Source organism: Aethalodelphis obliquidens, unplaced genomic scaffold (genome assembly GCF_003676395.1).
Source record: "Aethalodelphis obliquidens isolate GAN/ISIS:26980383/991018 unplaced genomic scaffold, ASM367639v1 scaffold11, whole genome shotgun sequence".
NCBI classification, from domain to species: Eukaryota; Metazoa; Chordata; class Mammalia; order Artiodactyla; family Delphinidae; genus Aethalodelphis; species Aethalodelphis obliquidens.
In genome coordinates, this window is record NW_020837955.1 from 30,646,858 (window position 1) to 30,674,434 (window position 27,577).

Below are 27,577 nucleotides of genomic sequence, written 5' to 3' on the forward strand. Positions count from 1 at the left end.
GTAAAGACTTACGAAGTAAATATTTTAGGCTTTGTAGATCATACAGTCTCTGATTTATTCAATTCTTCCATTGAAGTTTGAAAGCAAGCCATGGATGATATGTAAATGAATGAACATGCCAGTGTGCCAGTACATCTTTGTTTACGAAAATGAGTGGCTGACTAGATTTGGCCCAAGGAACATAGGTTACTGACCTCTGGCTTACAGTATTCTAACTGGGAGTGTATACTTGAATCTAATCATGAAGCGTATCATATAAACTTCAAATGAGGAACATTTTATTTAATAAGGGGGAGAGGTTTATTTTTCAAGAATGTCAATGTCATGAGAGAGGAAGAAAGGCTGAAAAATTGTTCCAGATTAAAGAAGGCTAGAGAAACCTGACAGCTGAATGTGGTAAGTGATACAAGACTGGATTCTACCCTGGACGCAATTCAATTCACAAAATGAAATATATATGTGTATTAAACAGTGTGTAAATGTTAAACTAAAACAAAATCCTTGTTCTTAAGATATACACCAAAATATTTAGGGGTAATAGAAATAATCATTTCTATTGTGTGTGTGTGTGGTGTGTTCACACGTGCATGTATACGTGTGAAAGAAAAAGAGGTGTAGAGAGGGAAATAAACTAATGCTAAAACAAACGGGACAAAATGTTAACAATTAGTGAATCAGAGTAATGGGTATATGGGAATCCTTTGACTATTCTTGCAACCTGTTTGTATCTTTGAAATTATACCTAAAAGTGCTAAAATAGATTAGAGGAAAGAGATGTATGTTTTCTCATATTTGGTTATATAGGATATATATTTCAATAAGAATTCTTGTGAACTTAAGCTGGCAGTAAAGGAAATGTCAGTTTGTCCTTTTTGCTGTACTTAGAATTATAGGAGTTTTAGGGAATCTATAAATCTCAGAGGGGAATTTATGTGCATGGTTTTACTAACTTGGGCCATAAAGCTCTTCTGGGTTAGTCCTGAGGGAAATTTGTTTCACTTTAGGTTAGCAATACCTCATAAACTTTCTAAGAATCTCAATGTGAATCTCAGTGTTAGTATAATATTAATGTTTCACTGTACTATTTTTCATGCCTTTAGGATTTGGGAGGTATAGTTGGGAAGCCATTATTAATGTCATTTTATGTTAACTTTTTTCTTTTGATTTAAAAACCATTAGATTTTGTATTTTTAGGAAGGTAATTTTTTTCTCTGTTAAGTGTGGTGATACTATATGGCTTTCTCTTCTCTTCAGTTCTTAACATCACATGTTTTTTCAAAATTCTGTGGTGAATTTCAAGTGTAAATTGGACATTGCTTTCAACCTACTGGTTATCTGGAAATATAGATCTACAGAACACAATGTTAGATGGTGGGAATTAGGAATTTTTAATACATGAAATCTCCCCTTTAAAAATGATTCAATCATAGGAATCAGAACACAAACTTTAACTGTGCTTAAATTAGGTTTGGCATTTGTTGTGTAGTTTCATTTGTGAAGAACTTTCAGAACTAATTAGGTAAAGTGAAACAGTTGCAAAGTAATAAGTAAAATATTTTAATAAATTCCTAGGTTTGTGTGACAGAGGCCACTGTTAATATGGTATACATTTTTATATTTACTAAATGTTTCCACAAATACCACAATAAAAATAGTTTAGTTTTGGTAAGTGGAATTAAACCATTTACTTTTAAAACTTTATAAGCTATGTAAATATTATACATATATTTGAAAATATGCATTGGTTATATTGAAAAATTTTAGTAGATGTGCATTCAGGATTCAGAAAATTCTGGTTTTCTGTCTGTGCTCAACATTCTTTCATTGATGGAAGTGTCAGTCCCTTAAAAGGTAGCCATCCGATTATTTTACATATTTAAAATTTTTATTTATGTTTAGAAGAAATATGCATTTCTTGTAATTTGTACTTGGTTTTTCATGACTATATAGAACTGTACATGTGCAATTTAATCACTCTTCCACATATTGACCCTAAAATATTTTGAGATATCTTATTTTCAGCTTATCTTCCATTCTTTAGATAAGCATCTTAGTTCCTTCAGTCTTCACATAACAAGCTTTCCACTCACATCTTTTTAACAAGATGTTAATGATTTACCTTAACACAGATGTTAATGATTTAAAGAATATTTTCTAATAATAATAACAGGCCTTACTATGTGCTAGGTGGTGGTGTAAGCATTTCACAAGTATTAACTCATTTAGTCCTCAGCGTGAACATGCAAATTTGTGCTCTTTTTACCCCATTTTACAGATAAGGGAACTGAGGCACAGATGTCTCACACAACTGGCCAGTGATCACACAGCTAGTAAATGGCAAAATCAGGATTATGTAAATATAAGATACACATTATCTTAGGTGACCCTTAGTCATCTTTATCACACTCCTGTCACAGGACAGACTGCTGTACTGTGATGATCTATTCAAACTTATCAGAGCCTAACAGAGCAGGATCTAATGTGAAACCATTGCTTTCCCTTGTTCTGGGCATCTTTTATTAATATTTTTATTGCAACCTAAATTTATACTTTATACTAATATTATTATTTTGACTTATAGTTAGCCTACAGACAACAAAACTTCTTATTTAGTTCATTGGTTTTTGTTGTTTATATAACTGCTGGGGAGTAAGGTATACTTTATCCTGTACTTGTCAATTTAATGTTGTAATCTCAGTGAAGGGCTTGACATATATTGTTAAAATAGTTTCAGCTCATCATTACTTTTGATTCATAATTCTGGTATCTAAAGATTTAATTAACTCCTCCTTTTATTAGGTCAATGGTTGTTTAATAAGTACAACTTCTATGCCTTCATCCTAGGAATTGACAAAAAATGTTGAAGAGCAAACTACTGGCAATAAAAAAAATAAGGATGAGAATGTATAGGTTAAAAGAGATTCAATAGACACATCAGGCAACTTCAATGTGTGGATCTCATTTAGATCCTGATTCCAACAAACTTCCAAAAAAAAAATAAAGAAGCAGCTTGTAAGATAATTAGAAATCTGAACACTAATTGGATACTTGCTGATATTAAAAATTATTAACTTTTTTTTTTTGGAGAATCACAATGCAAACCTCTAGGGGTTTTGGAGTAAAGCCATAATCTCTTCTACAGATAACTTTTTGAGAAACAGTTTATGTTTTGCTAGCCAGTATAATTCTTCCCACTGTCTGGAAGACTTTCAGTTGTTACTGCTTTTCCTAGAAATGCTTGGCGTAAGTCATCTGGAGTTCTCTTTGTGGCAGGATTTTAAAATTACAGATTCAATTTATCTGATAGTTCTAAGACTACTCAAGTTTTTTCTCTCTTTTCAGATTTGGTAACTTGATTTTATTTTCAGAATTTGTTCATTTTATCTAAATTTTCCAATGTATTGATCTAAAGTTCTTCATAATATGCTTTTAGTGAAGTTTAAAATATTTTATAGCCCTATCCCCTTTTATATTCCTAATATTGGCTGCCTGGGTCTTCTTACTTTTTGTCTTGATCAGATTCTCCACAAGATTGTAAATCTTAATACTTTTCAAAGTACCAACTTTTGAGGTTATTGATTTTCTTAATATATTCATTGTCTATTTTATTAATTCTTATTTTTATTATGACCTCATTTTAATATATTTTGATTTGTTATGTTTTTTCCCTTTTATATTGATGCTTAATTCATTATCTTTCAGGTTTTCTTCATTGAATTTTTAAAAATATATACATTTAAAGCTGTAACATAAACAATGTAAACATGGCTATAGTTATATCCTACATGATTTGGTATGTAGTATTTTAATTGTTATTTAGCTCAAAATGTGTTTAAGATTCCATATTAATTTCTTCTTTCACTAATGGGTTACTTAGAAGTGCAGTTTAAAATGTTCAAACATGGGGTTTTCTAGTTATTTATTTTTATTATTAATATCTAGGTTATTGTATTATGGTCACAGAACATATCCTATAGGCTTCCTCCCTCAAAATTATTATGAAATATTTCAAAAATACATAAAAGTTGAGATTGTGCAGTGAATTCTCATAGGCATACTACTTACCTTCTACAATTAATCTTTTGCTTTTTCACTTACCAGTGTATGTATCCATTTCTCTATCCATCTATCTATTTTTTTGGTGCATTTTAAAGACTTGCAAACATTAGTACACTTCTAAACATAATAGCATGCCTGTTGTTAACTAGAGTTCTGTACTCATGTTTTTAATGTAAAAGTTACATACAGTGAAATGCACAAATTTTGTGTACAATTCAGTGAGTTTTGACAAAACATACATCTGTAACCCAAATTCATATCAAGATATAGGACACTGACCATTACTTGAGAAAGTTCTCTCCTGATCCTTCCCAGTTGATACCTGCCCTGCTTCCTGATTTTTTTCATCATCAAATAGTTTTGCCTGTTCTGGAATTTCATGTAAAGGGAATCACACATCATGCACCCTTTTTAAAATAAGGCTTCTTTCACTCACCATGATGCTTTTGAAATTTATACATGTTGTGTTTATTAGTAATTTGTTCCTTTTTGTTGAGTGCTTTTTCAGTGTATGAATACATTGCAGTTTCTTTGTTCATTTTCTCATTGATGAACATCTGGGCTGTTTCCAATTTTGGGCTGTTATGAATAAAATTTCAGTGACCATTCTTGTACAAGTCAAGTAGTAGACATGTTTTTATTTCTCTTGTCTAAGTACCTAAGGATGTTGGTTGGGTCAGGAGGAAGATATATCTTTAATTTTTTAAGAAAGTGCCAGATCTTTTTTCCAAAATGACCTAATACATTTGTTTATTAAGTGTAGTTAATTACTTGTGTTGTTCAAATCTTTTAGATCTTTACTGATATTTTGACTGTTCTGTCAATTGCTGGAAAGGGTACATTAAGGTTTCCATTGATGATGTTGATTTTGTAAATTTTTCCTTATAATTTTTTCAATTTTTGCTTTATATATTTTGAAGCTTTATTACTCTCTTGGAATATTGATCTTTTAAAATTCATATGTAGTGATCTTTACCTTTAGTAATCTTTTTGCTGCTTTTCCCATAAAGATTGTTATTGTATTCTGATATATTGTGGTCATCCCACAGAAGGGAATCCCCAATATTTGCTTTGGATGTTGAGGCCGATGGTGCCAAGAGAGTATGAAACACGAATACCAAGAGAGTATGAAAGACTTATTATTCACAAAATGAGGCTTTCTGACGTGTGCAGGGCAGGCTCCCAAGCAGGTCTGAAAATGGCTTGAGAGAGCAGGGAAAGGAGATTGGCTTGGTTATGTAATTTTACAGTGTGGGTAAAGTAAGGGATACATTCATGCAAGCTGGGTCTTGCTTGGCTTAAATTTCCCCTTGGCACCATAGCGGGGAGTAATAAAACAGTTGGTGCTTTATTTATAGTGATCCCAAGGTATCCTTACCAGTCTTAATAAAAATCTTTATTATCTTTATTTATTATATTATTATATATTTATATTAATATAAATATATTAATATACATAATATATCAATATAATATATACTGATATTTATTATATTATAATATATATTATTATTATAAATCTAACTTAATAAAAATCTTTAGCAATTAACTTAATAAAAATCTTAATAAATTAACAATTATTTAACAATTTACTTAATAAAATTAACAATTAACTTAATAAAAATCTTTTCTCCTATATTGCGCACTTCCAGTGATCAGTCATTCACATGAATAGTAATATTGTCTTGGAATAATGTGTTAGCAGGGGAGGTGGTGAGGAGTTGTTGGATTCTAGATTTGTTTTGAAAGTGGTGACAACAGGAATCACTGAGAGATCATGTAAAATGTGAGGAAAAGGAGTCAAGGATAGCTCTAAGATGTTTGGTTGAGCAACTAGAAGAATGGAGATGCCATATGCTAAGTGAGGGAGGCTGAGAAAGGCAGATTTACTTGTCACCAGCACATATGTGTGTGTGTATAAAACATCAGAGTGCAACTTGATAAGCTTTAACAAATCGATATAGTTGTGTAAGTGCTACCTCAGTTAAGATATAGAACATTTCTATTTCTCCAGAAAGTTTACTCATGACCCTGTGCCGTCAATCTCTCATGATCCTCTAGCTCCAGGTAACCACTGATCCGTTTTCTGTCAATATAGTTTTGCCTCATTTCAAATTTCATATAAATGAAATCATGTGGTATGTGGTCTCATTGTATTAGCATAATAATTTTCAGATTCATCTAAATTTTTGCTCGTGTCAGTAGTTTGCTTCTTTTTAATCTTGAATGGTATTTCATTGTATGAATAAGATATAATTTATGTGTTCACTAGTTAGTGGACATTTGAGTCCAGTTATTAGGTCTTTTGAATAAAAGCTGTTATGAATATTTGCATACAACTCTTTGTTTGGGCATATGTTTTCTGTTCTCTTGTGTAAGTGCTGTAGAATGGGATTGCTGGGTTATTTGCAGTTATGTGTTTAACTTTATAAGAAACTTCCATACTGTTTACCAAAGTGATACTACCATTTACAACCCACCAGCGGTGTATGAGAGTTCCAGTTACTTCACATCCCCACCAACACTTGGTATTGTTTTCTTTTTAATTTTTGCTATTCTGGAATTGTAGTGGTATCTTATGGTTTTTATTTGCATTTCCCTGATGACTAATGATACTGAATATCTTTTTATTTCAGTATTTGTCATTTATTTATCTTCTTTGGTAAAATGTATGTTCATACTTTTTGTCCATTTTGAAAGTTGGGTTGTTTGACTTCTTATTATGGAGCTATAAGAATTTTTAATATATTCTGGATATTAGTCCTTTCTCTGGTATATGTTTTGCAAATATTTTTCCCCAGTTGTGGCATACCTTTTCATTTTTACAGCGTCTTTTAAAAGGCTGAGATTTTAAATTTTGTTGAAATACAATTTATCAACGTGTTCTACCTAAGAGATCTTTGTCAAGCTCAAGATCATAAAGGTTTTTCTCTAGGTATTTAGTTTGGGCTCTTCTCAACCTCAGATCTATCACCTATTTGAGTTAAATTTCATATATGGTGTGAAGTAAACTCTGAGTTTTTTTCTTTTTTTTTTTTTTTAACGTGTGCAGCTAAATTTATTGGTCACATATACAAAGGTTGGAATCAGGATAAAAAGAGCAGTGCTAAAAATTAGTATAAAGCAGTGTTTCCTCGCCTTTCCTGTGTCATGATAACAATAGCAAATGATAATAAGGAACATGTAGAAAAAGACATGATTTACAACATAATCAAATTGCTTAACACCAGTGACTTTTTCTCATTTTTCTCATTATCCCTCTTTTTTATTACTCAAGTAATAAATAACAATTACATAAAAGTCTGCAAATTCAAATAAGCAAAAAAAAAAAAGAATTACAGTTTTCAATAGCTGTGACAAGTATAGAAGAAAGGCAGTGATTTTGTACATTTTTAAAATTGAGCCCCTGCAGTAAATTCACTCATTAATTATAATTTAAAAAAATAATGAATGATAGTATTTATAAGGTGTAGCAGTAAATGGATGGAGCTTCTCACTTGAAAGTGACCAGCCTGGGTGCTTAAGGCCTGAGATTTTTTTAAGAAATAAATATACAGTTGTTCTTTGGTTGAAAGAGTTTCCTTTCCCCATTGAATTACCTTGGTACATGTTTTGAAGAGTCAACTGACCATTTATGTATGAGCTGACCTTTGGTCCGTTGATGTATATTATGTTTAATACCACACTCTGTTGATTACTTTAGCTTTGTAAATCAGGCAGTGTCAGTCCTCCATCATTTGTTTTTGTTTGTTTTGTTTTCAAAAGTTTTGGACTCTTCTAGGTCCTTCACATTGCCATGTAAAATTTAGAATCAGCTTGTCAGTTTATTAAGAAAAAGCATGTAGGGATTTTAATTGGGGTTGCATTACATCTATAAAGGGGAAAATTGAGCCTTTAACAGTATTGAGTCTTCTAACTCATGGGCATGGTATATTTCAGCATTTGGCACCCTACAACTTTGCTGAACACACTTACTATTCCTTGTAGCTTTTTGGTAGATTCTTTCTTATTTTCTCTATAGATGATCATGTGTTACGCTCATGCTAATAAACATTCTTCTTCCTTTTCAATCTATATACCTTTTATTATTATACTGCTAGGATCTCTGGTACAATATTGAGTAGAGGTAGTGAGAGCAGATATTCCTGTCTTTTTTTTCACATTTTAGGAGGGAAAGCTCCAGTCTTGTAATTACTGTAGTATTACATTAGCGGTATGTTTTTTTAATGCCTTTTATCAGGTGGAGGAAATTCGCTTTTATTCCTAGTTTGCTGAGTATTTTTCATGAATAATGTTAAATTTTGTTAAATAATTTTCTGCATCTATCGAGAAGATCATTTGTTCTTTTATTTTCTTTGATTTCTTAATATGGTGAATGACATTGACTTTCAGATGTTAAGCCACTATTGCATTCTTGGATAAATCCCACTTGGCCATAATGTATTACCCTTTTCATATACTGCTAGAATTGATTTGCAAAAATTTTATTAAGGATTTTTATGTTTATGCTCATAAGAGATATTGGACTATAGTTTACTTTTCTTGTAATGTCTTTGTCTGCTTTTCCAGGCTGTAATGGTAAAATGATTTGGGGAGTGGTAAAATGGGGAGTGGTAAATTTGGGGAGTGTTTCTATTCTATTTTCTGTAAGAGTTTGTGTAGAATTGGTATTATTTCTTTCTTAAATGTTTGGTAGAGTTCACCCGTGAAACTATCTGGCCCAGAAGCTTTCTTTGTAGGAAAGATTTTGACTATGGCATTTATTTTCTTTAATAACTGTTAGCAATATTCAACTTATCAATTTCTTTTTGAATGAGATTTGGTAGTTTGTGTTTTTAAGTAATATGTCCATATCATTTAAGATGTTAAACTTATTGGCATAAAGCTGTTCATTATATTCCCTTATACTTAATATTTGTGAAATCTGTAGTGGTATCTCCTCTTATATCTGATATGAGTTATGTGTGTCCTATTTTTCTTGTCTGACTAGAGATTAATAGGTTACTCAATTTTATTGACCTTTTCAAATAACCAGCTTTTGTTTCCTGTTTTCTATCATATTGATTAATGCTTTGTTACATTTCTTTTCTTCTTTGAGTTTTATTTGCTCTTGTTTTACTGTTTTCTTAAGATGGAAGAATAGATCATTGAATTGAGATTGAGACCTTTTTCTTTCTTTCTTTTTTTTTTTTTTGCGGTACGCGGACCTCTCACTGTTGTGGCCTCTCCCGTTGCGGAGCACAGGCTCCGGACGCGCAGGCTCAGCGGTCATGGCTCACGGGCCCAGCCGCTCCGCGGCATGTGGGATCTTCCCGGACTGGCCCGTGTCGCCTGCATTGGCAGGCGGACTCTCAACCACTGCGCCACCAGGGAAGCCCTTTTTCTTCTTTTTAAAAATATAAGTATCGTCATAAATTTCCTTCTAAGCCAGTAGTTCTCACACTTGATGCATAGGAATCACCTAGAAGGTTGTTAAAATAGATTGCTGTGCCCTAATCCCTGATTTTCTTATTGATTATGTCAGGATTGGTGCCAGGGAATTTGCATTTTTAAAAAGCTTCCAGGTAATGCCAATTGATGCTTTAGGGAACCACTGTTGAGAATGACTGCTTTAAGTACTGCTTTAGCTGTATCCCACACATTTTGAAATGTTGCATTTTTTGTTTCCATTTAGTTCAAAATGTTTTCTATTTTTTTGTGTGTTTTTTTCCTTTGGCTCCTGGGTTGTTTAGTAGTATTTTGTTTGATTCAAATATATGAAGATTTTCCCGATATCGTTCTTGCCATTATTTCTTGTTTAATTCTATTATTGTCAAAGACTATGTTTTTTACAGTTAAAATTTTTCTTAAGTCTTATTTTCTGACCCAGAATATGGTCTACCTTGGTGAATGTTACATGTGAATTTGAAAAGATCTGCATTCTGCTCTAGTTGGTTGGGGTGTTCTATAAATGCCAATTATATTATGGTTGATGGAGTTATTCACGTCTTCTATATCTTTATTGATATTCTGTTCAGTATTTTTCTTAGTTCTTGAAAAACCAGTATAGAAACCTCCAGTTATGATTGTGGATATATCTATTTCATTTTTAAGTTCTATTAGTTTTTGCTTCACTCATTTACTTATTTTTAATTTTTTAATATATAATTAAAATTAATTAATTTTAATTGAAGTATAGTTATTTGCAGCGTTGTGTTAGTTTCAGGGGTAGAGCAAAGAGATTCAGTTATGTATACATATATATCTATTTTTTTCAGATTCTTTTCCCTAATAGGTTCTTACAAAATATTGAGTATAGTTCCCTGTGCTATACAGTAGGTCCTTGTTGGTTATCTATTTTACATGTATGTTTCACTCATTTAGATGTTCTGTTACTGGGTGTTTACACAATTAGAATTGTTGGTTCTAATGATAAATTGTCCTCTTTCAGTCCCAGTTTCCTTCTGTTGTCGTTTCTGCCTGAAGAACTTATTTTAGTATTTCCTTTAGAGTAGGTCTGCTGGCCATGGATCAGCTTAATTTTTTTTACATCTGAGAATCTATTCATTTTATGTTCATCACTAAAGAATATTTTTGCTAGGTATAGAATCCTGAGTTATAGTTATTTTTATAGTTATAGTTATTTTTCAGCACTTCCTTCTCTCCTGCATGGTTTCTTAGGATAAAATCATAGTCATTAACTGTTGTTCCCCTATAGGTAATTTGTTATTTTTCTGTAGCTGCTTCTGAGATGTTTTCTGCACTTTTAGTTTTCAGCGATTTCATTGTGGTGTGAATTTCTTTGAATTTATCCTATTCATGGTTTGCTCAGCTTCTTGAATCTGTGGGACTATTAATTTATTAAGTACTTTTAAATTTTACTTTTGTAGAGGTTACTCTAGAGTTTACAATATGCTTATTTATCTTTTCAGATTCTACCTTTAATTAATGTTCTACCACTTCACATATAGTGTCAGAAACTCTGACTAGTATCCCTGCATTTCCCTCTTTTAATATCATATCTCGTATGTTATGAAGACCATAACAAATTGTTATACTTTTTGTTTTGGACACTTAATTATCATGTACTGAGAGGGAAGATGAGAAATGACACCTTTAATATCTACCCACATATCAGATATTTCCTGTACTCCTCATTCATCTCTATAAATCCAGATTCTGGCTGGTTTCAAGTATCATTTTCATTCAGCTTAAACTTATTTTGGTCACTTTTTTATAGGGCAAGTCTGCAATAATATATTCTCTCTGTGGGCTTTTTTTTCCTTTATCTGAAAAAGGTTTTGTTTTACTTTCACTTTTGGAAAATATTTTGTGGGATATAGAATTCTACTTTGATAGTTATTTTTTGGTATAGAATTCTGGGTTAATAATTCTCAGTAGTTTAAAAGTGTAACTTCACTGTCTTCTGACTTGCATGCTTTCTGTTGAGAAGTCAAATGGCATTCTTATTTTTGTTCTGCTTGTGCATCTTAATCACTTCATGCTATTCCTTGGCGTGGGTTTCTTTATTTCTTTTTTTTTCTCCTGCTTGTATACCATTGACCTTCTTTGTTTTGTGGATTTATAGATTTCATTAAATTTGAGAAACTATTTTTTCAAACATCATTTCTGTCTACCTTACCACCACACTTCTTGGACTTCTATCATAGTAGATTAGACTACTTGACATTGTCATACAGGTCCCTGATATTCTGTTCATTTTTTTTCAGGGTTTTTGTTTGTTTTTTTCTGTGCTTCATTTTGGATAGTTTCTATTTCTATATTTTAAATTCATTGTTCTTTTCTCCCAGAGTATCTAACCTTGTGTTAATTCTATACAATGTATTTTTCATTTCCAGGAGTTCTGTTTGAGTCTTTTTTATCTTCCATTTTTCCCTTATCATGTTCATGTTTTCTGTAACATTATTGAACATATTTGAGTATATTTACAATAGCTTTTTTACAGTAGCTTTTAATTCTATCATCCTTGTTATTTCTGTCTCGATTGATTGATTTTTCTTCTTGTTATGGGTCATATTTTCTTTGCCCTCTGTGCCTGTTAATTTTTTAATGCATTTTGAGCATTGTATGTTTTTACCTTGTTGGCTGCTGGACTTTGCTGTATTCCTTTAAAGAGTGTTGGACTTTGTACTAACATGGGGTTAAGCTTCCAGTGTAAGCATTTTGGGGGATTGCTTCTGAGGTCTGTTAAAGTGGATCCAGAGCAACTTTTAGTTTATGCCATCATTGTTTTTAAGAACAAATTGAAACCTAAATGAGTCACAATGTAGAGTTACTTAAATAAGTTATGTATCATCAATACAATGGAATTTAGCTGATAAAAAATGAAAAATGGGACCTGAAAAGATGTCCCAGATGTTAAGTGAAAAAATAGTTGTAAAATAGCATGATTTTTTGGTACAAATATTTACAGGTATGTATGTACATGCAAGTCATATACATTTGTTTTGTATATTGTAATAAAATATTCAGAATTATAGTTTGAAAATATTCTGAACATAACAATTTGTGAAAAATACCTCTAGATAGTGGGCTAGAGCAGAAGGTAACATTCACTTTTGCATTATACAACGTTTTATTGCTACAATATTTTTTGATAAGAAGTATGTTTATCTTTTTTTGTTAAAAAGAGAGTGAATAAAAACATGAAAACCTTCAGTTTGGCTATATATATATATGGCTTTAATAAGTGTTTGAAGTATATTAAAGAAATTGTTCCTAAGTTATTATTAACTTCATTCTTTGGAAATTACTTCCAAAATGTAATGCCCATTAGTTGCAAGAGTACTCTGAAATTTCTTCAAATATGTTTAGTTTTCTCTAAGTAAAATTGACTTTAACAACCCTTTTTGATACTTCTTTTATACTTCTTTTATGACTACTTTTATGACTGTTGAAGTATCACATTCTACACTACCTTAAAATTGTGTAAGTGTGAAGAATTTTTAAGTATCATCTTTATTTTCTGTTATTTGCTTTGAGTATTTTCAGTGAGTTGTCTAGTATGACAAAGTTGAGGTGAAAAGTTAGGGGGAAGATGGAAGTGTGGTCTGGGTGGATATTTAAAGACTAATAATAGATTTCTGTAGAGTTGCTCTTTATAATCTAAATTTTTTAAGGGCAAGGAGATGTGTATTTTCATCTTATTTTTAAAAACATGTCTTTCATATGATTGGGGCTTGTTTTAGTGAATTTGCCATAGAGATAAGAGTCCCTTCTAGATATATCAAGCAGAATGGGAACTTAATATAGGGAGTTAATTACCAAAATACTAGAGACACCAAAATGAGGGGATCGCCCAGAAATCTGGAGCTGCTACATACCCAGGCTGGAGCTTAGGACCACATCTGTAATTGAGCTACTTACTGTAGGTGCTACTGCTGCCACTGCGCAGGTGGTACCCCTGCTGCTGTTGCTATAAAACCACCACTGCCGTTACCTACTGTAGTCACCTACCTGTTCCTTCTGTTAGAGAAGAAAGCAGAATCTTTCTTCCTTTTGCCTTCTAAGCTCTCCCCAGTACTTTCATTGGTGGAACCTGATGGTAACACATCTGTCAGCAAGTCTTGGAAATTTAATTTTTAGGTTTTTATCAATAATACAAAGCACTCTTAGAAGGGACAGTGGGACTCATAACCAAGAGATAAAAGACCAGCAGAGTGCTAAAAATGGTTAAGGGCAAGAGTCATATCTTAATTTTAGTCTTTGTAATATCAGTGACTAAACTCAGAGCCTGTGACATAATAGGCTCTCATAAACTATTTGTTAAGTCTTTTTTTTCAGATTTGTTTACAAATACAGAAATGTATGTGAGAATAAAGTTTTCATTTTCTCTCTCACATACAAAAATTAGGTATTTTCAATATTTCAGAGTTTAATTAAAATTTGCAAAAAGACCAGTCTTACTTACCTTCAATCCCTAGCACCCAACATAGTAACTAACTAGCACATATTTATTTATTTTTAAAATAAATTTATTTATTTATTTTGGATGCGTTGGCTCTTTGTTGTGGTGCGCGGGCTTCTCATTGTGGTGGCTTCTCTTGTTGCAGAGCATGGGCTCTAGGCACACGGGCTTCAGTAGTTGTGGCACGTGGGCTCAATAGTTGTGTCTCACGGACTCTAGAGTGCAGGCTCAGTAGTTGTGGCACATGAGCTTAGTTGCTCCGTGGCATGTGGGATTTTCCCAGACCAGGGATTGAACCCGTGTGCCCTGCATTGGCAGGCAGATTCTTAGCCACCTAGCACATATTTAATAATGTTTTTTAATTAAATGATTATTAGGTATACTTTACTCATAAAATGTGGTATGAGAATGAACTTGTTGGTAGTTTGGTGGTATATTAGTTTTATTTCTAAATACTATTTGAGTTCATGATTTATCTTCTTTCTCTTACAGCATCAAACACTTGGCTTGTTCCGGAAACTAAAGGAGCTATTGTTCAAGGTGGATATGGCCATACCAGTGTGTATGATGAAATAACAAAGTCCATTTATGTTCATGGAGGCTATAAAGCATTACCAGGCAACAAATATGGATTGGTAGATGACCTTTATAAGTATGAAGTTAACACTAAGACTTGGTGAGTAGATTGGGCAGAAGTATGTTGTACATCTTGTACTGGTCATTTCACATATGCCAGAGTTTCTCTAGGGTACATACCTAAAAGTGAAATTGCTGTATGTGAGGATATTCACATCCTTAACTTTACTACCTGTTGCCTAATTGCTTCTCAAGTCACTGTGATAATGTACACTTCCACCAGCAGGGTATAAGTGTCCTTGTTTCTTCGTAGTCTCACCAATGCTTGGTAATTATGAGGATATTTTCCTTTTGCCAGTGCAGTGGATGTGAATGGTATTGTACTGATATTTTAATGTGCATACCCTGATTGCTATAGTGAATAAGCATATTTTTATGTGTTCATTTGCACTCGTGTTTTCTATTTAGTGAATTGCTTATTGATTTTTCTAGGTATACAAGTTTTAAAATAGAATTTTTATTGTACTCATTTTCTTTTGTAGGGCCTGGGAAGTGACCCCCTTTTTGTTTTTAAACACTAAACATTCTTTTAAACTTATATGAAATTACTTTATGTGTTTAAATGAAATACAGTTTTCCACCAAATTGTGATTTGTTCTGTCCTCTTCACTGTCACTTTCAAACATATATTCTAATTTACACTTTATTTAAAAAAAGGAAGATGAAATTAAAAAAATGAAGACTTTTCCTTTGGGTAATTTTCCTAATTTTCATTTTTTTAGTTTAATAAAATGCAGTATTATATTTTAGTAGATAGGCTACCTTGCTGAGCTATTAGTAAATGTGTGTTTAGAGAAAGTCTTTTTCAATGGGGAAATGGATTATTCTGGACTACTATTTCCACTGAGAAAAATTAGGAGTTACATCTTTTTAAGGCATCATAGGACTATAAAGACAGTCCTATTTGTTGGTCAAGATTAAGGAGAGATAGAATGAAAAAGGAGGTATGATTGGCATTTTGCACAACTTTTGTCCTTGAGACAATTATAAATCCTGAAAACTGCTTGAGAAACTGAGCAGAGCTTTCGTCAATCAATATAGGGGACCAAAATGGATTTCTAGGTGTGCCAAGGAATAGGGGTCTTGTTACACACTTCACAATGTAGTCTGGTTCCTGAAGTTCTAAACCTATGAGTGAGTATAAACTTACCTTTGAATCATCATGGTCTTTCATTGGTTTTGGTGCTCTGCCCATAGTCTAACTCGTGGCAGAGCAAAAGTAAATCCTCTCTTGAGGAAGACAATATCATACAGAGCCTCAAATTATTTCATATACAATATTTGTTACAAAACAAAAAATAATAAGGTTTAGGAAAAGAAAAGCCATGAACAACCCAGCCATTTGAAATATACCTATAGGATAATGGCATTTTCAGACAGAAATTTTAAAATAATTAGGATTTTATGATGAAGGAATTAAAATGTAAGGTAGGAAAATATTAACAGACAACTGGAAACTTTTACTAAAGAATGAAATGGAAATTATAGAAATGGAAAGTAGATTAAATGAATTAAGAATTCTTTGGATATGTTTACAGCAGGTTAGACACAGCTGAGGGGGGATTAATGAAATGGAAGATGGGTCAGAAGGAAATACCCATGTTGAAATAAAGAAAGACAAAGAATGAAAAATAAAACAGGGAAAGAAATATAAGGGACTTGTGGAAATGTTCTAACATGCATATAATTGAGGTCCAGAAGAAGAGGATTGAGAAGATAATGTGGAGCACTGTTTGAAGTCTTAAATGACTGAGAATTTTCAAAAGTGACAAAGGATAGCTAGCTACAAATTGAAGAAATTCCTTGAGTACCAAGGGGGTGAGTACAAAGAAACTTACACCTAGAAATATCACTGTAAAACTTATGAAAACCCAAATAGAATTAGAAAAGCAGCCAGAGGGGAAAAACGCATATTCTCTTTAAAGAAGCAACACTAAGACTGACAACTGGTTTTTTAACTGAAAAACCGGAATCTAGAAGACATGGTGTCTTCAAATGGCTGAAGGAAAATATCAGTCCAAAGTTCTTCACCCAGTAAAAAACCCTTAAAAAAATGGAAGGAAAACATGGACTTTTCAGAAAAACAAGATGAATTTGACAGCAGCAGACCTGCAATACAGCAAACACTAAATAAATAAAGAAAATGCTAAATAGATCTTCAAAATATTGAAGTCAAAGAAAAATGATCCTAGATACTAGAAGGAAGAGAGAAATGGAAAGGGTATATCTAAGTGATTATTTATTATATAATACTATAATAGTAATAGAGGCTTAAATATATACAAAATTTAAATGGATGATAATAGCAGTACATAAATCAGGAAGAAGGGTAAGTGGTGTTCAACGTTACTAAGGTCCTTGTATCATATGGGAATTGATAAAAAACTAATTTATAGTAGACATTAATAGTTAAGGATTTATATTGTAATCATTAGGTAACAACAAAAAATAAAAGTAAAACACTGTATATCCAACAGGTGAGTAAAGGGAAAAATGAGAATAGTACTTAATGCATTTGGAAGAAAACAAGAAAGGAATAGAAAGGGAACAAAGTAAGGTTGGGAGAAATATAAAGGAAGATGGTATATTTAACTCCAAATATGTCATAATTGTACTAAATGTGAGGAAGTAAATATTCCAGTTACACTGAATGTAGGAGACAAATATTCCAGTCAAAAGCTAAAGATTTTTGGACTGGGTATAAAAATAAAACCTAGCCCTATGCTGCTTAGGAAATATACAAAAAGTATAAAAGTATTTATACATCATTTGGGTTCACTCTAAGAAAATAAGGTAAATTAAAAATTCATAAAATCAGAGTAATTAACACATTAAAAGAATAAAGAAGTGAAGGCATATAATCTTCTCAAATGTTGCAAAGGAAAATTGAGATAAAATTTAACAAGTATTCATGATGAAAACTCAAATACAATAGGAATAGAAGCAAACTATTTGTGTGGTAAAACGTACAAACCAATAGAAAAACTTTATTGCAAACATTATAGTGTAATGTTGAAAAATTTTCCTTTAAGTTTAGGAATGAATAAGAGTGGCTACTATCAGTGTTTCTATTCAACATTGTATTGGCATTTCCAGCCAGTGCAATAATACAATTAAAGTTAAAGGGAATAACAAAGTATAAAAGATATATGGGTAATAGGTTGCTTGATATAAGGTCAATATAAAGAAAACCAATCCAATATAATTCTGTATACCAGGCACAATTAGAAAATGATGATTTAAAAGCAATACAAATTTAAATACAATTTAAAAGCAATACCATAAAAGCAGTACAGTTTATCATCAGAACATCAACAACCTGAGATGTAAATTTAATGACATATACACAGGATCTTTCCATAGAAAACTCAAAAACCATGTGAGAAATTGAAGACCTAAATAAATGGAAGATACATAATGATAATTAATTGAAACAATATTGTAGAGATACCTATTCTGCCCAAATTGATGTTTAGATTTAATGTAATCCCAAAACAAAATTGCAGAAAGTATTTTTCTTATAGAAATTGACATGCTTATTTAAAAATTTATATGAAAATGCGAAAGACCAATCATAGCTAAACCAAAACTTTTAGAAGAACAAAGCTGGAAGACTTCTCTACTAGATTTCATGAATTCGAAGCTACAGTAATTAAGTGTTGCTGCAAAGATAGCGACATAGACCATTGTAGCAAATAGGAGTTCCCCAGACAGACCTACACATTTATTGGCACTTAGTGTAACAAAGTTGGCACTACAGAGTCGTTTTTTCAATAAATTATTCTGGGCCAATTGGTATACAATTGAAAGAAATGAATTTGGGGCCCTGCTTCAAATCATACACAAATTAGTTTCAGATCAATTGTAAATCTAAGTATGGAATGTAAAATAATAAATATTGTAGAAGATAACGGGTAAACATCTTTGCTTTTATTGGCAAAGAAAGACTTTAAAAATAGTATTTAAATAATACTCTTAATAAAGGAAAAATGATAGACTGAACTATGTATGTCTAAAAAATATCACTAAGAAGGTGAAAAGGCAAGCTGCAGTGTAGGAGATATTTGCAACACATAAAGTCAACAAAGGTCTCTATTTCCGAATATGTAGAGAAGTACTACAGATCAACAAGAAAATAATCAGATGACTCAAGAGAAAATGGGCAAGCGACTTGAACAAAAGGATATCCAAATGACCAAAACGCATTTTAAAAGTTGCTCAACCTTATTAGCCACAGGGTAATTTAAATTCAGGTACCACTACACATCCACTTAAATGGTTAAAATTTACAATATTGATAATCCAAGTGTGTATAAACCAGTAGAAGCATTTGAAAAACGTTTTGACAGTTTCTCCTAAATTTGAATACATTCACACACCCATATGTAATGTATATATCCTATGAAATAGTTATTTTAGTTATATATTCAACAAATGCATATATGTATGCAGTACAAATATAGTATACATATATACTATATTTCAGACACTCATTATGCAGAGAAATTGTCAAGGATAAACATCATGAATAGCGTGTTCATCAGTATTTAGTAGAATATAAGTAACTAATAACATATTTATAAAATTGTCTTATATCATTTTCCAAAACCTCTGACAGCTACATTTTTAAGAAATCACAAAAACTTGATAGTTTAATAAACTAGCTTTGAATACTTTAATGTAAAAATAACTCTCATTATACCAAATTTAAGAAGCTAGAAGAAATCACTTCATGTAACCAGATTAGCATTAATATGAAAACATATTTCAAGTATATGTGATTGCAAAGATTTTTTAAAGTACAGAATTAATATAGTACCACTGAAGCACTATCTAAAACATCCTGTATTTATAGGAATTCCCATTTCTCAAAAATGATTCCTTTTGTATTGTTAGGATGTTTTATTAATTAGTACTGTATTATCCTTTGCTAAGAGACTTTTAATTTGCTGTAATGATTTTGAGTACCAGGGCCATTATGGCCTTGATTTGTTAGTCTTGTTAGATGAGGTGTCTCATAACGTTTTTTGCACATATATGTTTGTAGAGCTTGTAGTAGGAGCCCGCATCTTCATTTTTTTCTTCTCTGTCAAGGGTTTTCTGTGATAGTAGAGACCTCAAATTTTCTTGTCCTATTGTTGAAGTCGTTTTCTCTATTATTGTGTTTTTTTAAAACACAATAATAAGAGCACAATATGTTTTAACACATAAGGAACATATGAAACATTATCATTTACAACTTGCAACTGTAATTATAAATTTGGTATTTTTTCCAGTTTTTTCAAGTTAAAAAAAAGATTTCAACTATACTTCTAGAAATACTAAAAAAGAAAAGTGGTGAATCTAATGTTTCCTCATGATTAGATTCAGGGTTTGCATTTTGATCACTAAAGTTTGCATTTTAGATCACTAAAATGTGTTCTATGAATTTTTTTTTTTTGGGGAAAAAACTTTTACTGAAATAAAATTCATATAACATAAAATTCTCCATTGTAACCATTTCAAGTGTACAATTCAGTGGTTTTTAGTATATCCATAGTGTTATGCAACCATCAATAATTCCAGAATATTTCCATCACCGCAAAAAGAAATCCTATACTTTCCTATACCCTTTCCCTCCATTTCCTGGAAACCGGTAACCTACTTTCTGTTTCTATAGATTTGCCTATTCTCAGTATTTCATATAAATGGAATGTACAGTATGTGACATTTTGCATCTGGCTTCTTTCACTTAGCATAATTTTTCAGGGTTCATCCATGCTGTAGTATATTTCTGTACTTAATTCTTTTTTATGGCTGAATAATATTCCATTGTATGAATATACCTCATATTGTTAATCCACTCATCAGTTGATGGACATTTGGGTTGTTTTCACTTTGGACTATTTTGAATGAGGCTGCTATGAACGTTCATGCAGAGGTTAACTTTCATATCTTGGTTAAAGTAATGGTTAAAGCGTTTCCAGGTTTCTCCACTGTAAAGATACAATTTTTCCTTTTTAAATTAATAAACACCATGTGGAGATACTTTGAGACTATGTAAATATTTTGTTTCTCATTAAACTTTTACACACTAGTTTTAGCATCTATTGATCATTCTTGTTATCCCTGTGATGGTTACCAAATGGTGATATTGTAATATTATTCCTTGTAAATATCCCAGGTTGTGTGTTCACTTATATCAGTATCAATTGATGGATTTTTATTTTAATCAATGTTCTATTATCAATTACTATTCTTTATTTTGGTGTTCAAAGTGTCCCAGATTTGGCCATCGTGAGCTTCTTTCAGTAAGGCTCCTCCATTCTTTAGACATGTCCCCAGTCACTCTAGTGCATTTCTACACTTTCTGGCATAGATGCAAAAAAAAAAAAAAAAAAAAAAAATCTGTTTACATCTTGTAGTTTCCCTGCTGGAGTAAGTCATTTCCCCCAAGAAACCTAGATTACTTTTAGTAGAGAATGGTATTTAAAAACCAAGATTAGGGGACTAGGTATGTTTATTACTTTTTGATGTGTTTATAGACCCTATCAGAAGATGGAGCCAGAAAATTTACAAAGACACACATGTTTATACTTATTTATAGAAGTGGGTATATTGCTCTGTCTCTGTATATATGTCTGTCTGTCTAAACCCTGTCTGTCTAAACTGCATAATGATGTAATACAACATGACAGGATTTATTTTAGACCTGTCTTCCATATTTGTAAATTCCTTTAGAAAGTGAGAAACCCGGATCCCACTTTACAATTCATATATTTAAAAAAATTATCTGCTTACCAGGTACTAAGGGTAGGGTTTATTTATTGCAGTAAAGATATCATATCTGGAAAAGCAACTGCAGATTTTATCACCACCATTTTATTTTGTTGTCCTTTAATTAATAGACTTTAGTTCTTAGAACAGTTTTAGGTTTAAAGAAAAGTGAGCAAAAGGTATGGAGATTTCCCCAATACTCTCACATCTTCCCCACCCCAAGTCCCTCTATTATTAACATCTTGCATTAGTGTGGTACGTTTGTTACAATTGATGAGTCAATATTGATACATTATTATTAACTAAAGTCCATAGATTACATTAGGATTTACTTTTTTGTTGTTGGTCCAGTGGGTTTGCACCATGTATAATGACATATTCCACTGCTACTGTATCATATAGAATAGTTTTAATTGCTCTAGAAATCATGTGTGCTCATCTCCCTCTCTCCCTGCCCAACCTCTGGCAACCACTGATATTTTTACTGTCTTCATTGTTTTTGCCTTTACCAGAATGTTATATAGTTGGAATTATACAGTATAAATCCTTTTTTAGATTGGCTTCTTTCACTTAGATTGCTAAGTGCATTTAGATTGCATTTAAGGTTCCTCCAAATCTTTTCATGGCTTAATAGCCCATTTCTTTTATCACTGAATAATATTCTGTTGTATGGATGTGGTATAGTTGTTTATCCATTCACCTGTTGAAGAACATCTTGGTTGTTTCCAAGTTTTGACAGTTATGAATAAAGTTGCTATAAACATCCACTTGCAGTTTTTTGTGTGGACATAAAATTTCAACCAATGAGTGCAATTGTTGGATTGTGTGGTAAGAGTGTATATTTTTATGAGTATGTTTAGTTCTGTAAGAGTGGTTGTACTATTTTTCATTCCCACCAGCAATGAATGTTGCTCTGCATCCTTGCTAGCATTTGGTGTCAGTGTTTTGAATTTTATCCATTCTAATAGGTAGTGGTATTTCATTGTTTTAAGTTGTAATTCCCTAATGACCTATAATGAGCATTTTTCCATATGCTTATTTTGCCATCTGTGTGTCGTCTTTGGTATCTGTTCAGACCTTTTGCCAACTTTAATTGAGTTGTTTGTTTTCTAATCGTTGAGTTTTAAGAGTTCTTTTTATATTTTGGATTCAGGTCCTTTATCAGGTATTTGCTACAAATATTTTCTCTGAGTCTGTGGCTTACTGTTTCATTCTCTGAATGGTGTCTTTCACAGAGTCAAGGTTTTTAATTTTAATGAAACCCAACTTATCATTTTTTTCTTTCATGATTTGAGCTTTTGGTGCTGTATCTAAAAAGTCATCAGTAAACTCACGGTCACCCAGATTTTCTTCTATATTATCTTCTAGGAGTTTTATAGTTTTCATTTTACATTTAGGCCTATGATTCATTTTGTGTTAATTTTTGTAGAAGGTGTAAGATCTGTCAAACTCCTTTTTTTTTTTTTTTTTTTTTTTTTTTTGCATGTGGATGTCCAGTTGTTTCAGCACCATTTATTGAAATGACTGTCCTCTCTCTCTTGAGTTGTTTTTGTTCTTTTGTCAGAAGTTAGTTGACTATTTGTGAGTCTGTTTCTGGGCTTATTTTTCTGTTCCATTGATCTATGTGTCTGTTCTCTCCCCAGTACCACACTGTTTTTATTATTGTAGCTTTATAGTAAGTCTTGAAGTCAAGTAGCGTTAGTTCTCTGAATTTATTCCTCTCTCTCAGTATTGTGTTGGCTATTCTTGTGAGAATTTTGATGGGATTGCATTGAATATATAGACTAAGCTGGGAAGAACTGACATCTTGACAGTAGTGAATCGTCCTATCCATGTATTATATATGGCCTACCCCTTTATTTACCTCTTTGATTTCTTTCATCAATGTTTTGTAATTTTCCCAATATAGATCTTAGACATATTTTGTTAGATTTATACCTATTTCAGTTTTGTGGAGGTGCTATATAAGTGTTGTGTCTTTATTTCAAGTATCCGTTGTTCATTGTTAATATGTAAGAAAGCGATTGACTTTCGCATATTAACCTCATATCCTACAACCTTGCCATAATTACTTATTAGTTCCAGGAGTGTTTTTTTGTTGTTGTTGTTGTTTGGGATTTCTTACATAGGCAATCATGTCATGTGTGAAAAAAGACAGTTTTATTTATTCCTTACCATTTTGTATATCTTTTATTCCCTTTTCTTGTCTTATTGCACTAACTAGGACTTCCAGTAAAATGTTGAATAGGAGTGGTGAGAGAGTATATCTTGCCTTGCTCTTTCTTAGAATGAAAACATCTTTCCATTTTCTTGCCATTAGTATAATTGTTTTTTTTAATAGATCTTTATTGGAGTATAATTGCTTCACAATACTGTGTTAGTTTCTGTTGCACAACAAAACGAATCAGCCACATGCATACACATGTCCCACTCTTGATCCTCCCTCCCATCCACCCTATCCCACCCTTCTAGGTCATCACAAAGCACTGAGCTGATCTCCCTGTGGTATGCTGCTGCTTCCACCAACCATTTTACATTTGGTAGTGTATGTATGTCGATGCTACTCTTCCTTCTCCTCAGCTTTGCCCTCCCACCCCATGTCCTCAAGTCCATTTTCTATGTCTATCACTTTCCCTGCCCTGAAACTAGGTTCAGCAGTACCATTTTTTTTTTTTTTTTACATTCCATATATATGTGTTAGCATATGGTATTTGTTTTTCTCTTTCTGACTTACTTCACTCTGTATGACAGACTCTAGGTCCATCCACCTCACTACAAATAACTCAATTTCGTTTCTTTGTATGCCTGAGTAATATTCCAGTGTATATATGTGCTACATCTTCTTTATCCATTCATCTGTCGATGGACATTTAGGTTGGTTCCATGTCCTGGCTATTGTAAATAGTGCTGCAATGAACATTGTGGTACATGTCTCTTTTTGAATTATGGTTTTCTCAGGGTATATGCCCACTAGTGGGATTGCTGGGTCATATGATAGTTCTATTTTTAGTTTTTTAAGGAACCTCCATACTGTTCTCCATAGTCGCTTTATCAATTTACATTCCCACCAACAGTGCAAGAGGGTTCCCTTTTCTCCACACCCTCTCCAGCATTTGTTGTTTGTAGATTTTTTTCATGATGGCCATTTTGACTGGTGTGAAGTGATGCCTCGTTCTAGTTTTGATTTGCATTTCTCTAATAATTAGTGTTGTTGAGCATCTTTTCATTTGCCTCTTGGCCATGTGTATGTCTTCCTTGGTGAAATGTCTAGGTATTCTGCCCATTTTTTAACTGGATTGTTTGTTTTTTTGATATTGAGCTTCATGAGCTGTTTGCATATTTTGGAGATCAATCCTTTGTCTGTTGTTTCATTTGCAAATATTTTCTCCCATTCTGAGGGTTATCTTTTTGTCTTCTTTATTGCTTCCTTTTCTGTGCAAAGGCTTTTAAGTTTAGTTAAGTCCTATTTGTTTATTTTTGTTTTTATTTCCATTACTCTAGGAGGTGGGTCAAAAAAGATCTTGCTGAGGTTTATGTCAAAGAGAGTTTTTCCTATGTTTTCCTCTAAGAGTTTTATAGTGTCTGGTCTTACATTTAAGTCTTTAATCCATTTTGGGTTTATTTTTGTGTATGGTGTTAGGTAGTGTTCTAGTTTCATTCTTTCACATATAGCTGTCCAGTTTTCCCAGCACCACTGGGAAAGAGGCTGTCTTTTCTCCATTGTATGTTCTTGCCTCCTTTGTTGTAAATTAGGTGCCCATATGTGCGTGGGTTTATCTCTAGGCATTCTGTCTTGTACCATTGATCTATATTTCTGTTTGTGTGCCAGTACCATACTGTCTTGATTATTGTAGCTTTGTGGTATAATTTGAAGTCAGGGAGACTGATTCCTCCAAGTCCGTTTTTCTTTCTCAAGATTGCTTTGGCTATTCGGGGTCTTTTGTGTTTCCATACGAATTGTAAAATTTTTTGTTCTATTTCTGTGAAGAATGTCATTGGTAGTTTGATAGGGATTGCATTGAATCTGTAGATTGCTTTGGGTAGTATAGTCATTTTCACAATATTGATTCTTCCAATCCAAGAACATGGTATATTTGTCTCTCTGTTTTTGTCATCTTTGATTTCTTTCATCACTGTCTTATAGTCTTCTGAGTACAAGTCTTTCACCTCCTTAGGCAGGTTTATTCCTAGGTATTACATTCTTTTTCTTGCAATGGTAAATGGGAGTGTTTCCTTAGTTTCTCTTTCTGATTTTTCGTTGTTGGTGTATAGGAATGCCAGAGATTTATGTGCATTAATTTTGTATCCTGCAACTTACCAAATTCATTGATTAGTTCTAGTAGTTTTCTAGATTTTCTATGTATAGTATCTTGTCATCGGCAAACAGTGACAGTTTTACTTCTTCTTTTTCAGTTTGTATTCCTTTTATTTGTTTTTCTTCTCTGATTGCTGTGGCTAGGACTTCCAAAACTGTTGAATAAGAGTGGTGAGAGTGGACATCCTTGTCTTATTCCTGATCTTAGTAGAAATGCTTTCAGTTTTTCACTGTTGAGTATGATGCTTGCTGTGGGTTTGTCATATATGGCCTTTATTTTGTTGAGGTAGGTTCCCTCTGTGCCCATTTTCTGGAGAGTTTTTATCATAAATCGGTGTTGAATTTTGTCAAAAGCTTTTTCTGCATCTATTGAGATGATCATATGGTTTTTATTCCTTAATTTATTAATGTGGTGTATTACATTGATTGATTTGCATACATTGAAGAAACCTTGCATCCCTGGGGTAAATCCCACTTGAGCCTTTTAATGTGCTGTTGGATTCTGTTTTTTAGTATTTTTTCAGGATTTTTGCATCTGTGTTCATCAGTGATATTGGTCTATAATTTTCTTTTTTTTATGATATCTTTTTCTGGTTTTGGTATCTGGTGATGGTGGCTTCGTAGAATTAATATGGGAGTGTTTCTCCCTCTGCAGTTTTTTGGAAGAGTTTGAGAAGGATCGGTGTTAGCTCTTCTCTAAGTGTTTGATAGAATTTGCCTGTGAAGCCATCTGGTCCTGGACTTTTGTTTGTTGGAAGATTTTTAATTATGGTTTCAATTTCATTACGTGTGATAGTAATGAAATCTTTTTTCTTTATTCTGCTCCTCGGCAGTTATTTCCACCATTTTGTCTTCCAGCTCGCTTATTCATTCTTCTGACTCAGTTATTCTGTTATTGATTCCTTCTAGTGTATTTTTCATTTCAGTTGTTATGTTGTTCATCTCTGTTTGTTTGTTCTTTAGTTCTTCTAGATCTTTGTTAAACATTTCTTGTATTTTCTCAATCTGTGCCTCCATTCTGTTTTTGAGATTCTGGATTCTCTTTACTATCATTACTCTGAATTCTTTTTCAGGTAGATTGCCTGTTTCCTCTTCATTGTAGGTTTTTACCTTGCTCTTTCATTTGTGACATATTTTTTTGCCATCTCTCTTTTTTTTTATGAGTGGGAATGTGTTCCTGTCTTACTGGTTGTTTGGCCTGAGCTTTCCGGCTCTGGTCGGCTATTGGGTAGAGCTGGGTCTTGGTGCTGAGATGAGGAACTCCGTGACCTCACTCAGATGAATATTCCCTGGGGTCTGAGGTTCTCTGTTAGTCCAGTGGTTCGGACTTGGAACTCCCACTGCAGGAACTTTCACCCGACCCTGGGCTCGTGAACCAAGATCCTGCAAGCCGCCTGTGGCGGCAAAAAAAAAACAAACCCAAAAAAGCCAAGAACAATAACAAAGTAAAAAATAAAATTAGACTAGGAAACTAAGAGATATGTTAGGAAGAATACAGAAATAAAAATATAGATGAATCAACAACTGGGAGGTACAACAGTACCACAATAGTACAAAAGACAAGGGGGCGGAAATAAAAGGGTGTGGGGGAAGGCCTTGGCTGTGGAGGGTGGAGCCTAAGCAAGGACCAGGTTTGGGTGGTGGGCGGGGCCAATGCTCAGGGCCCACAGGGCTGCAAAAGGCCCTAGGGGCTGTGGGGCATGGGACTTAGGCTCAAGGAACAGAAGGGGCTGAGGCGTGCCCCCACCCCTGGTCTCAGAGGGCAGGAACCTTACCTGGGAGCCCAGCATTCTTCCTGGGCTTGAGTGGGCATGGCAAACACCCTCCTCTCCTCTCCTGCTCCTCCAGTCTGGGAGGGCCCCTCCCGCCTACCTCTCCTGATCTCCCTGGCCTCCCTCCTATGC

At 32.9% G+C, this 27,577-nt stretch overlaps 1 protein-coding gene across 2 annotated transcripts in view; it reads left to right on the forward strand.

Moving 5' to 3' along the window:
- ATRNL1 (attractin like 1) overlaps positions 1-27,577 on the forward strand; it is a 678,243-nt gene that overhangs the window by 77,134 nt on the left and 573,532 nt on the right. For both annotated transcript variants that reach the window (XM_027112688.1, XM_027112689.1), the window contains exon 9: positions 14,459-14,642. In XM_027112688.1, coding sequence (XP_026968489.1) covers positions 14,459-14,642 — 184 coding nt within the window. The remainder of the gene's footprint in view (positions 1-14,458; positions 14,643-27,577) is intronic.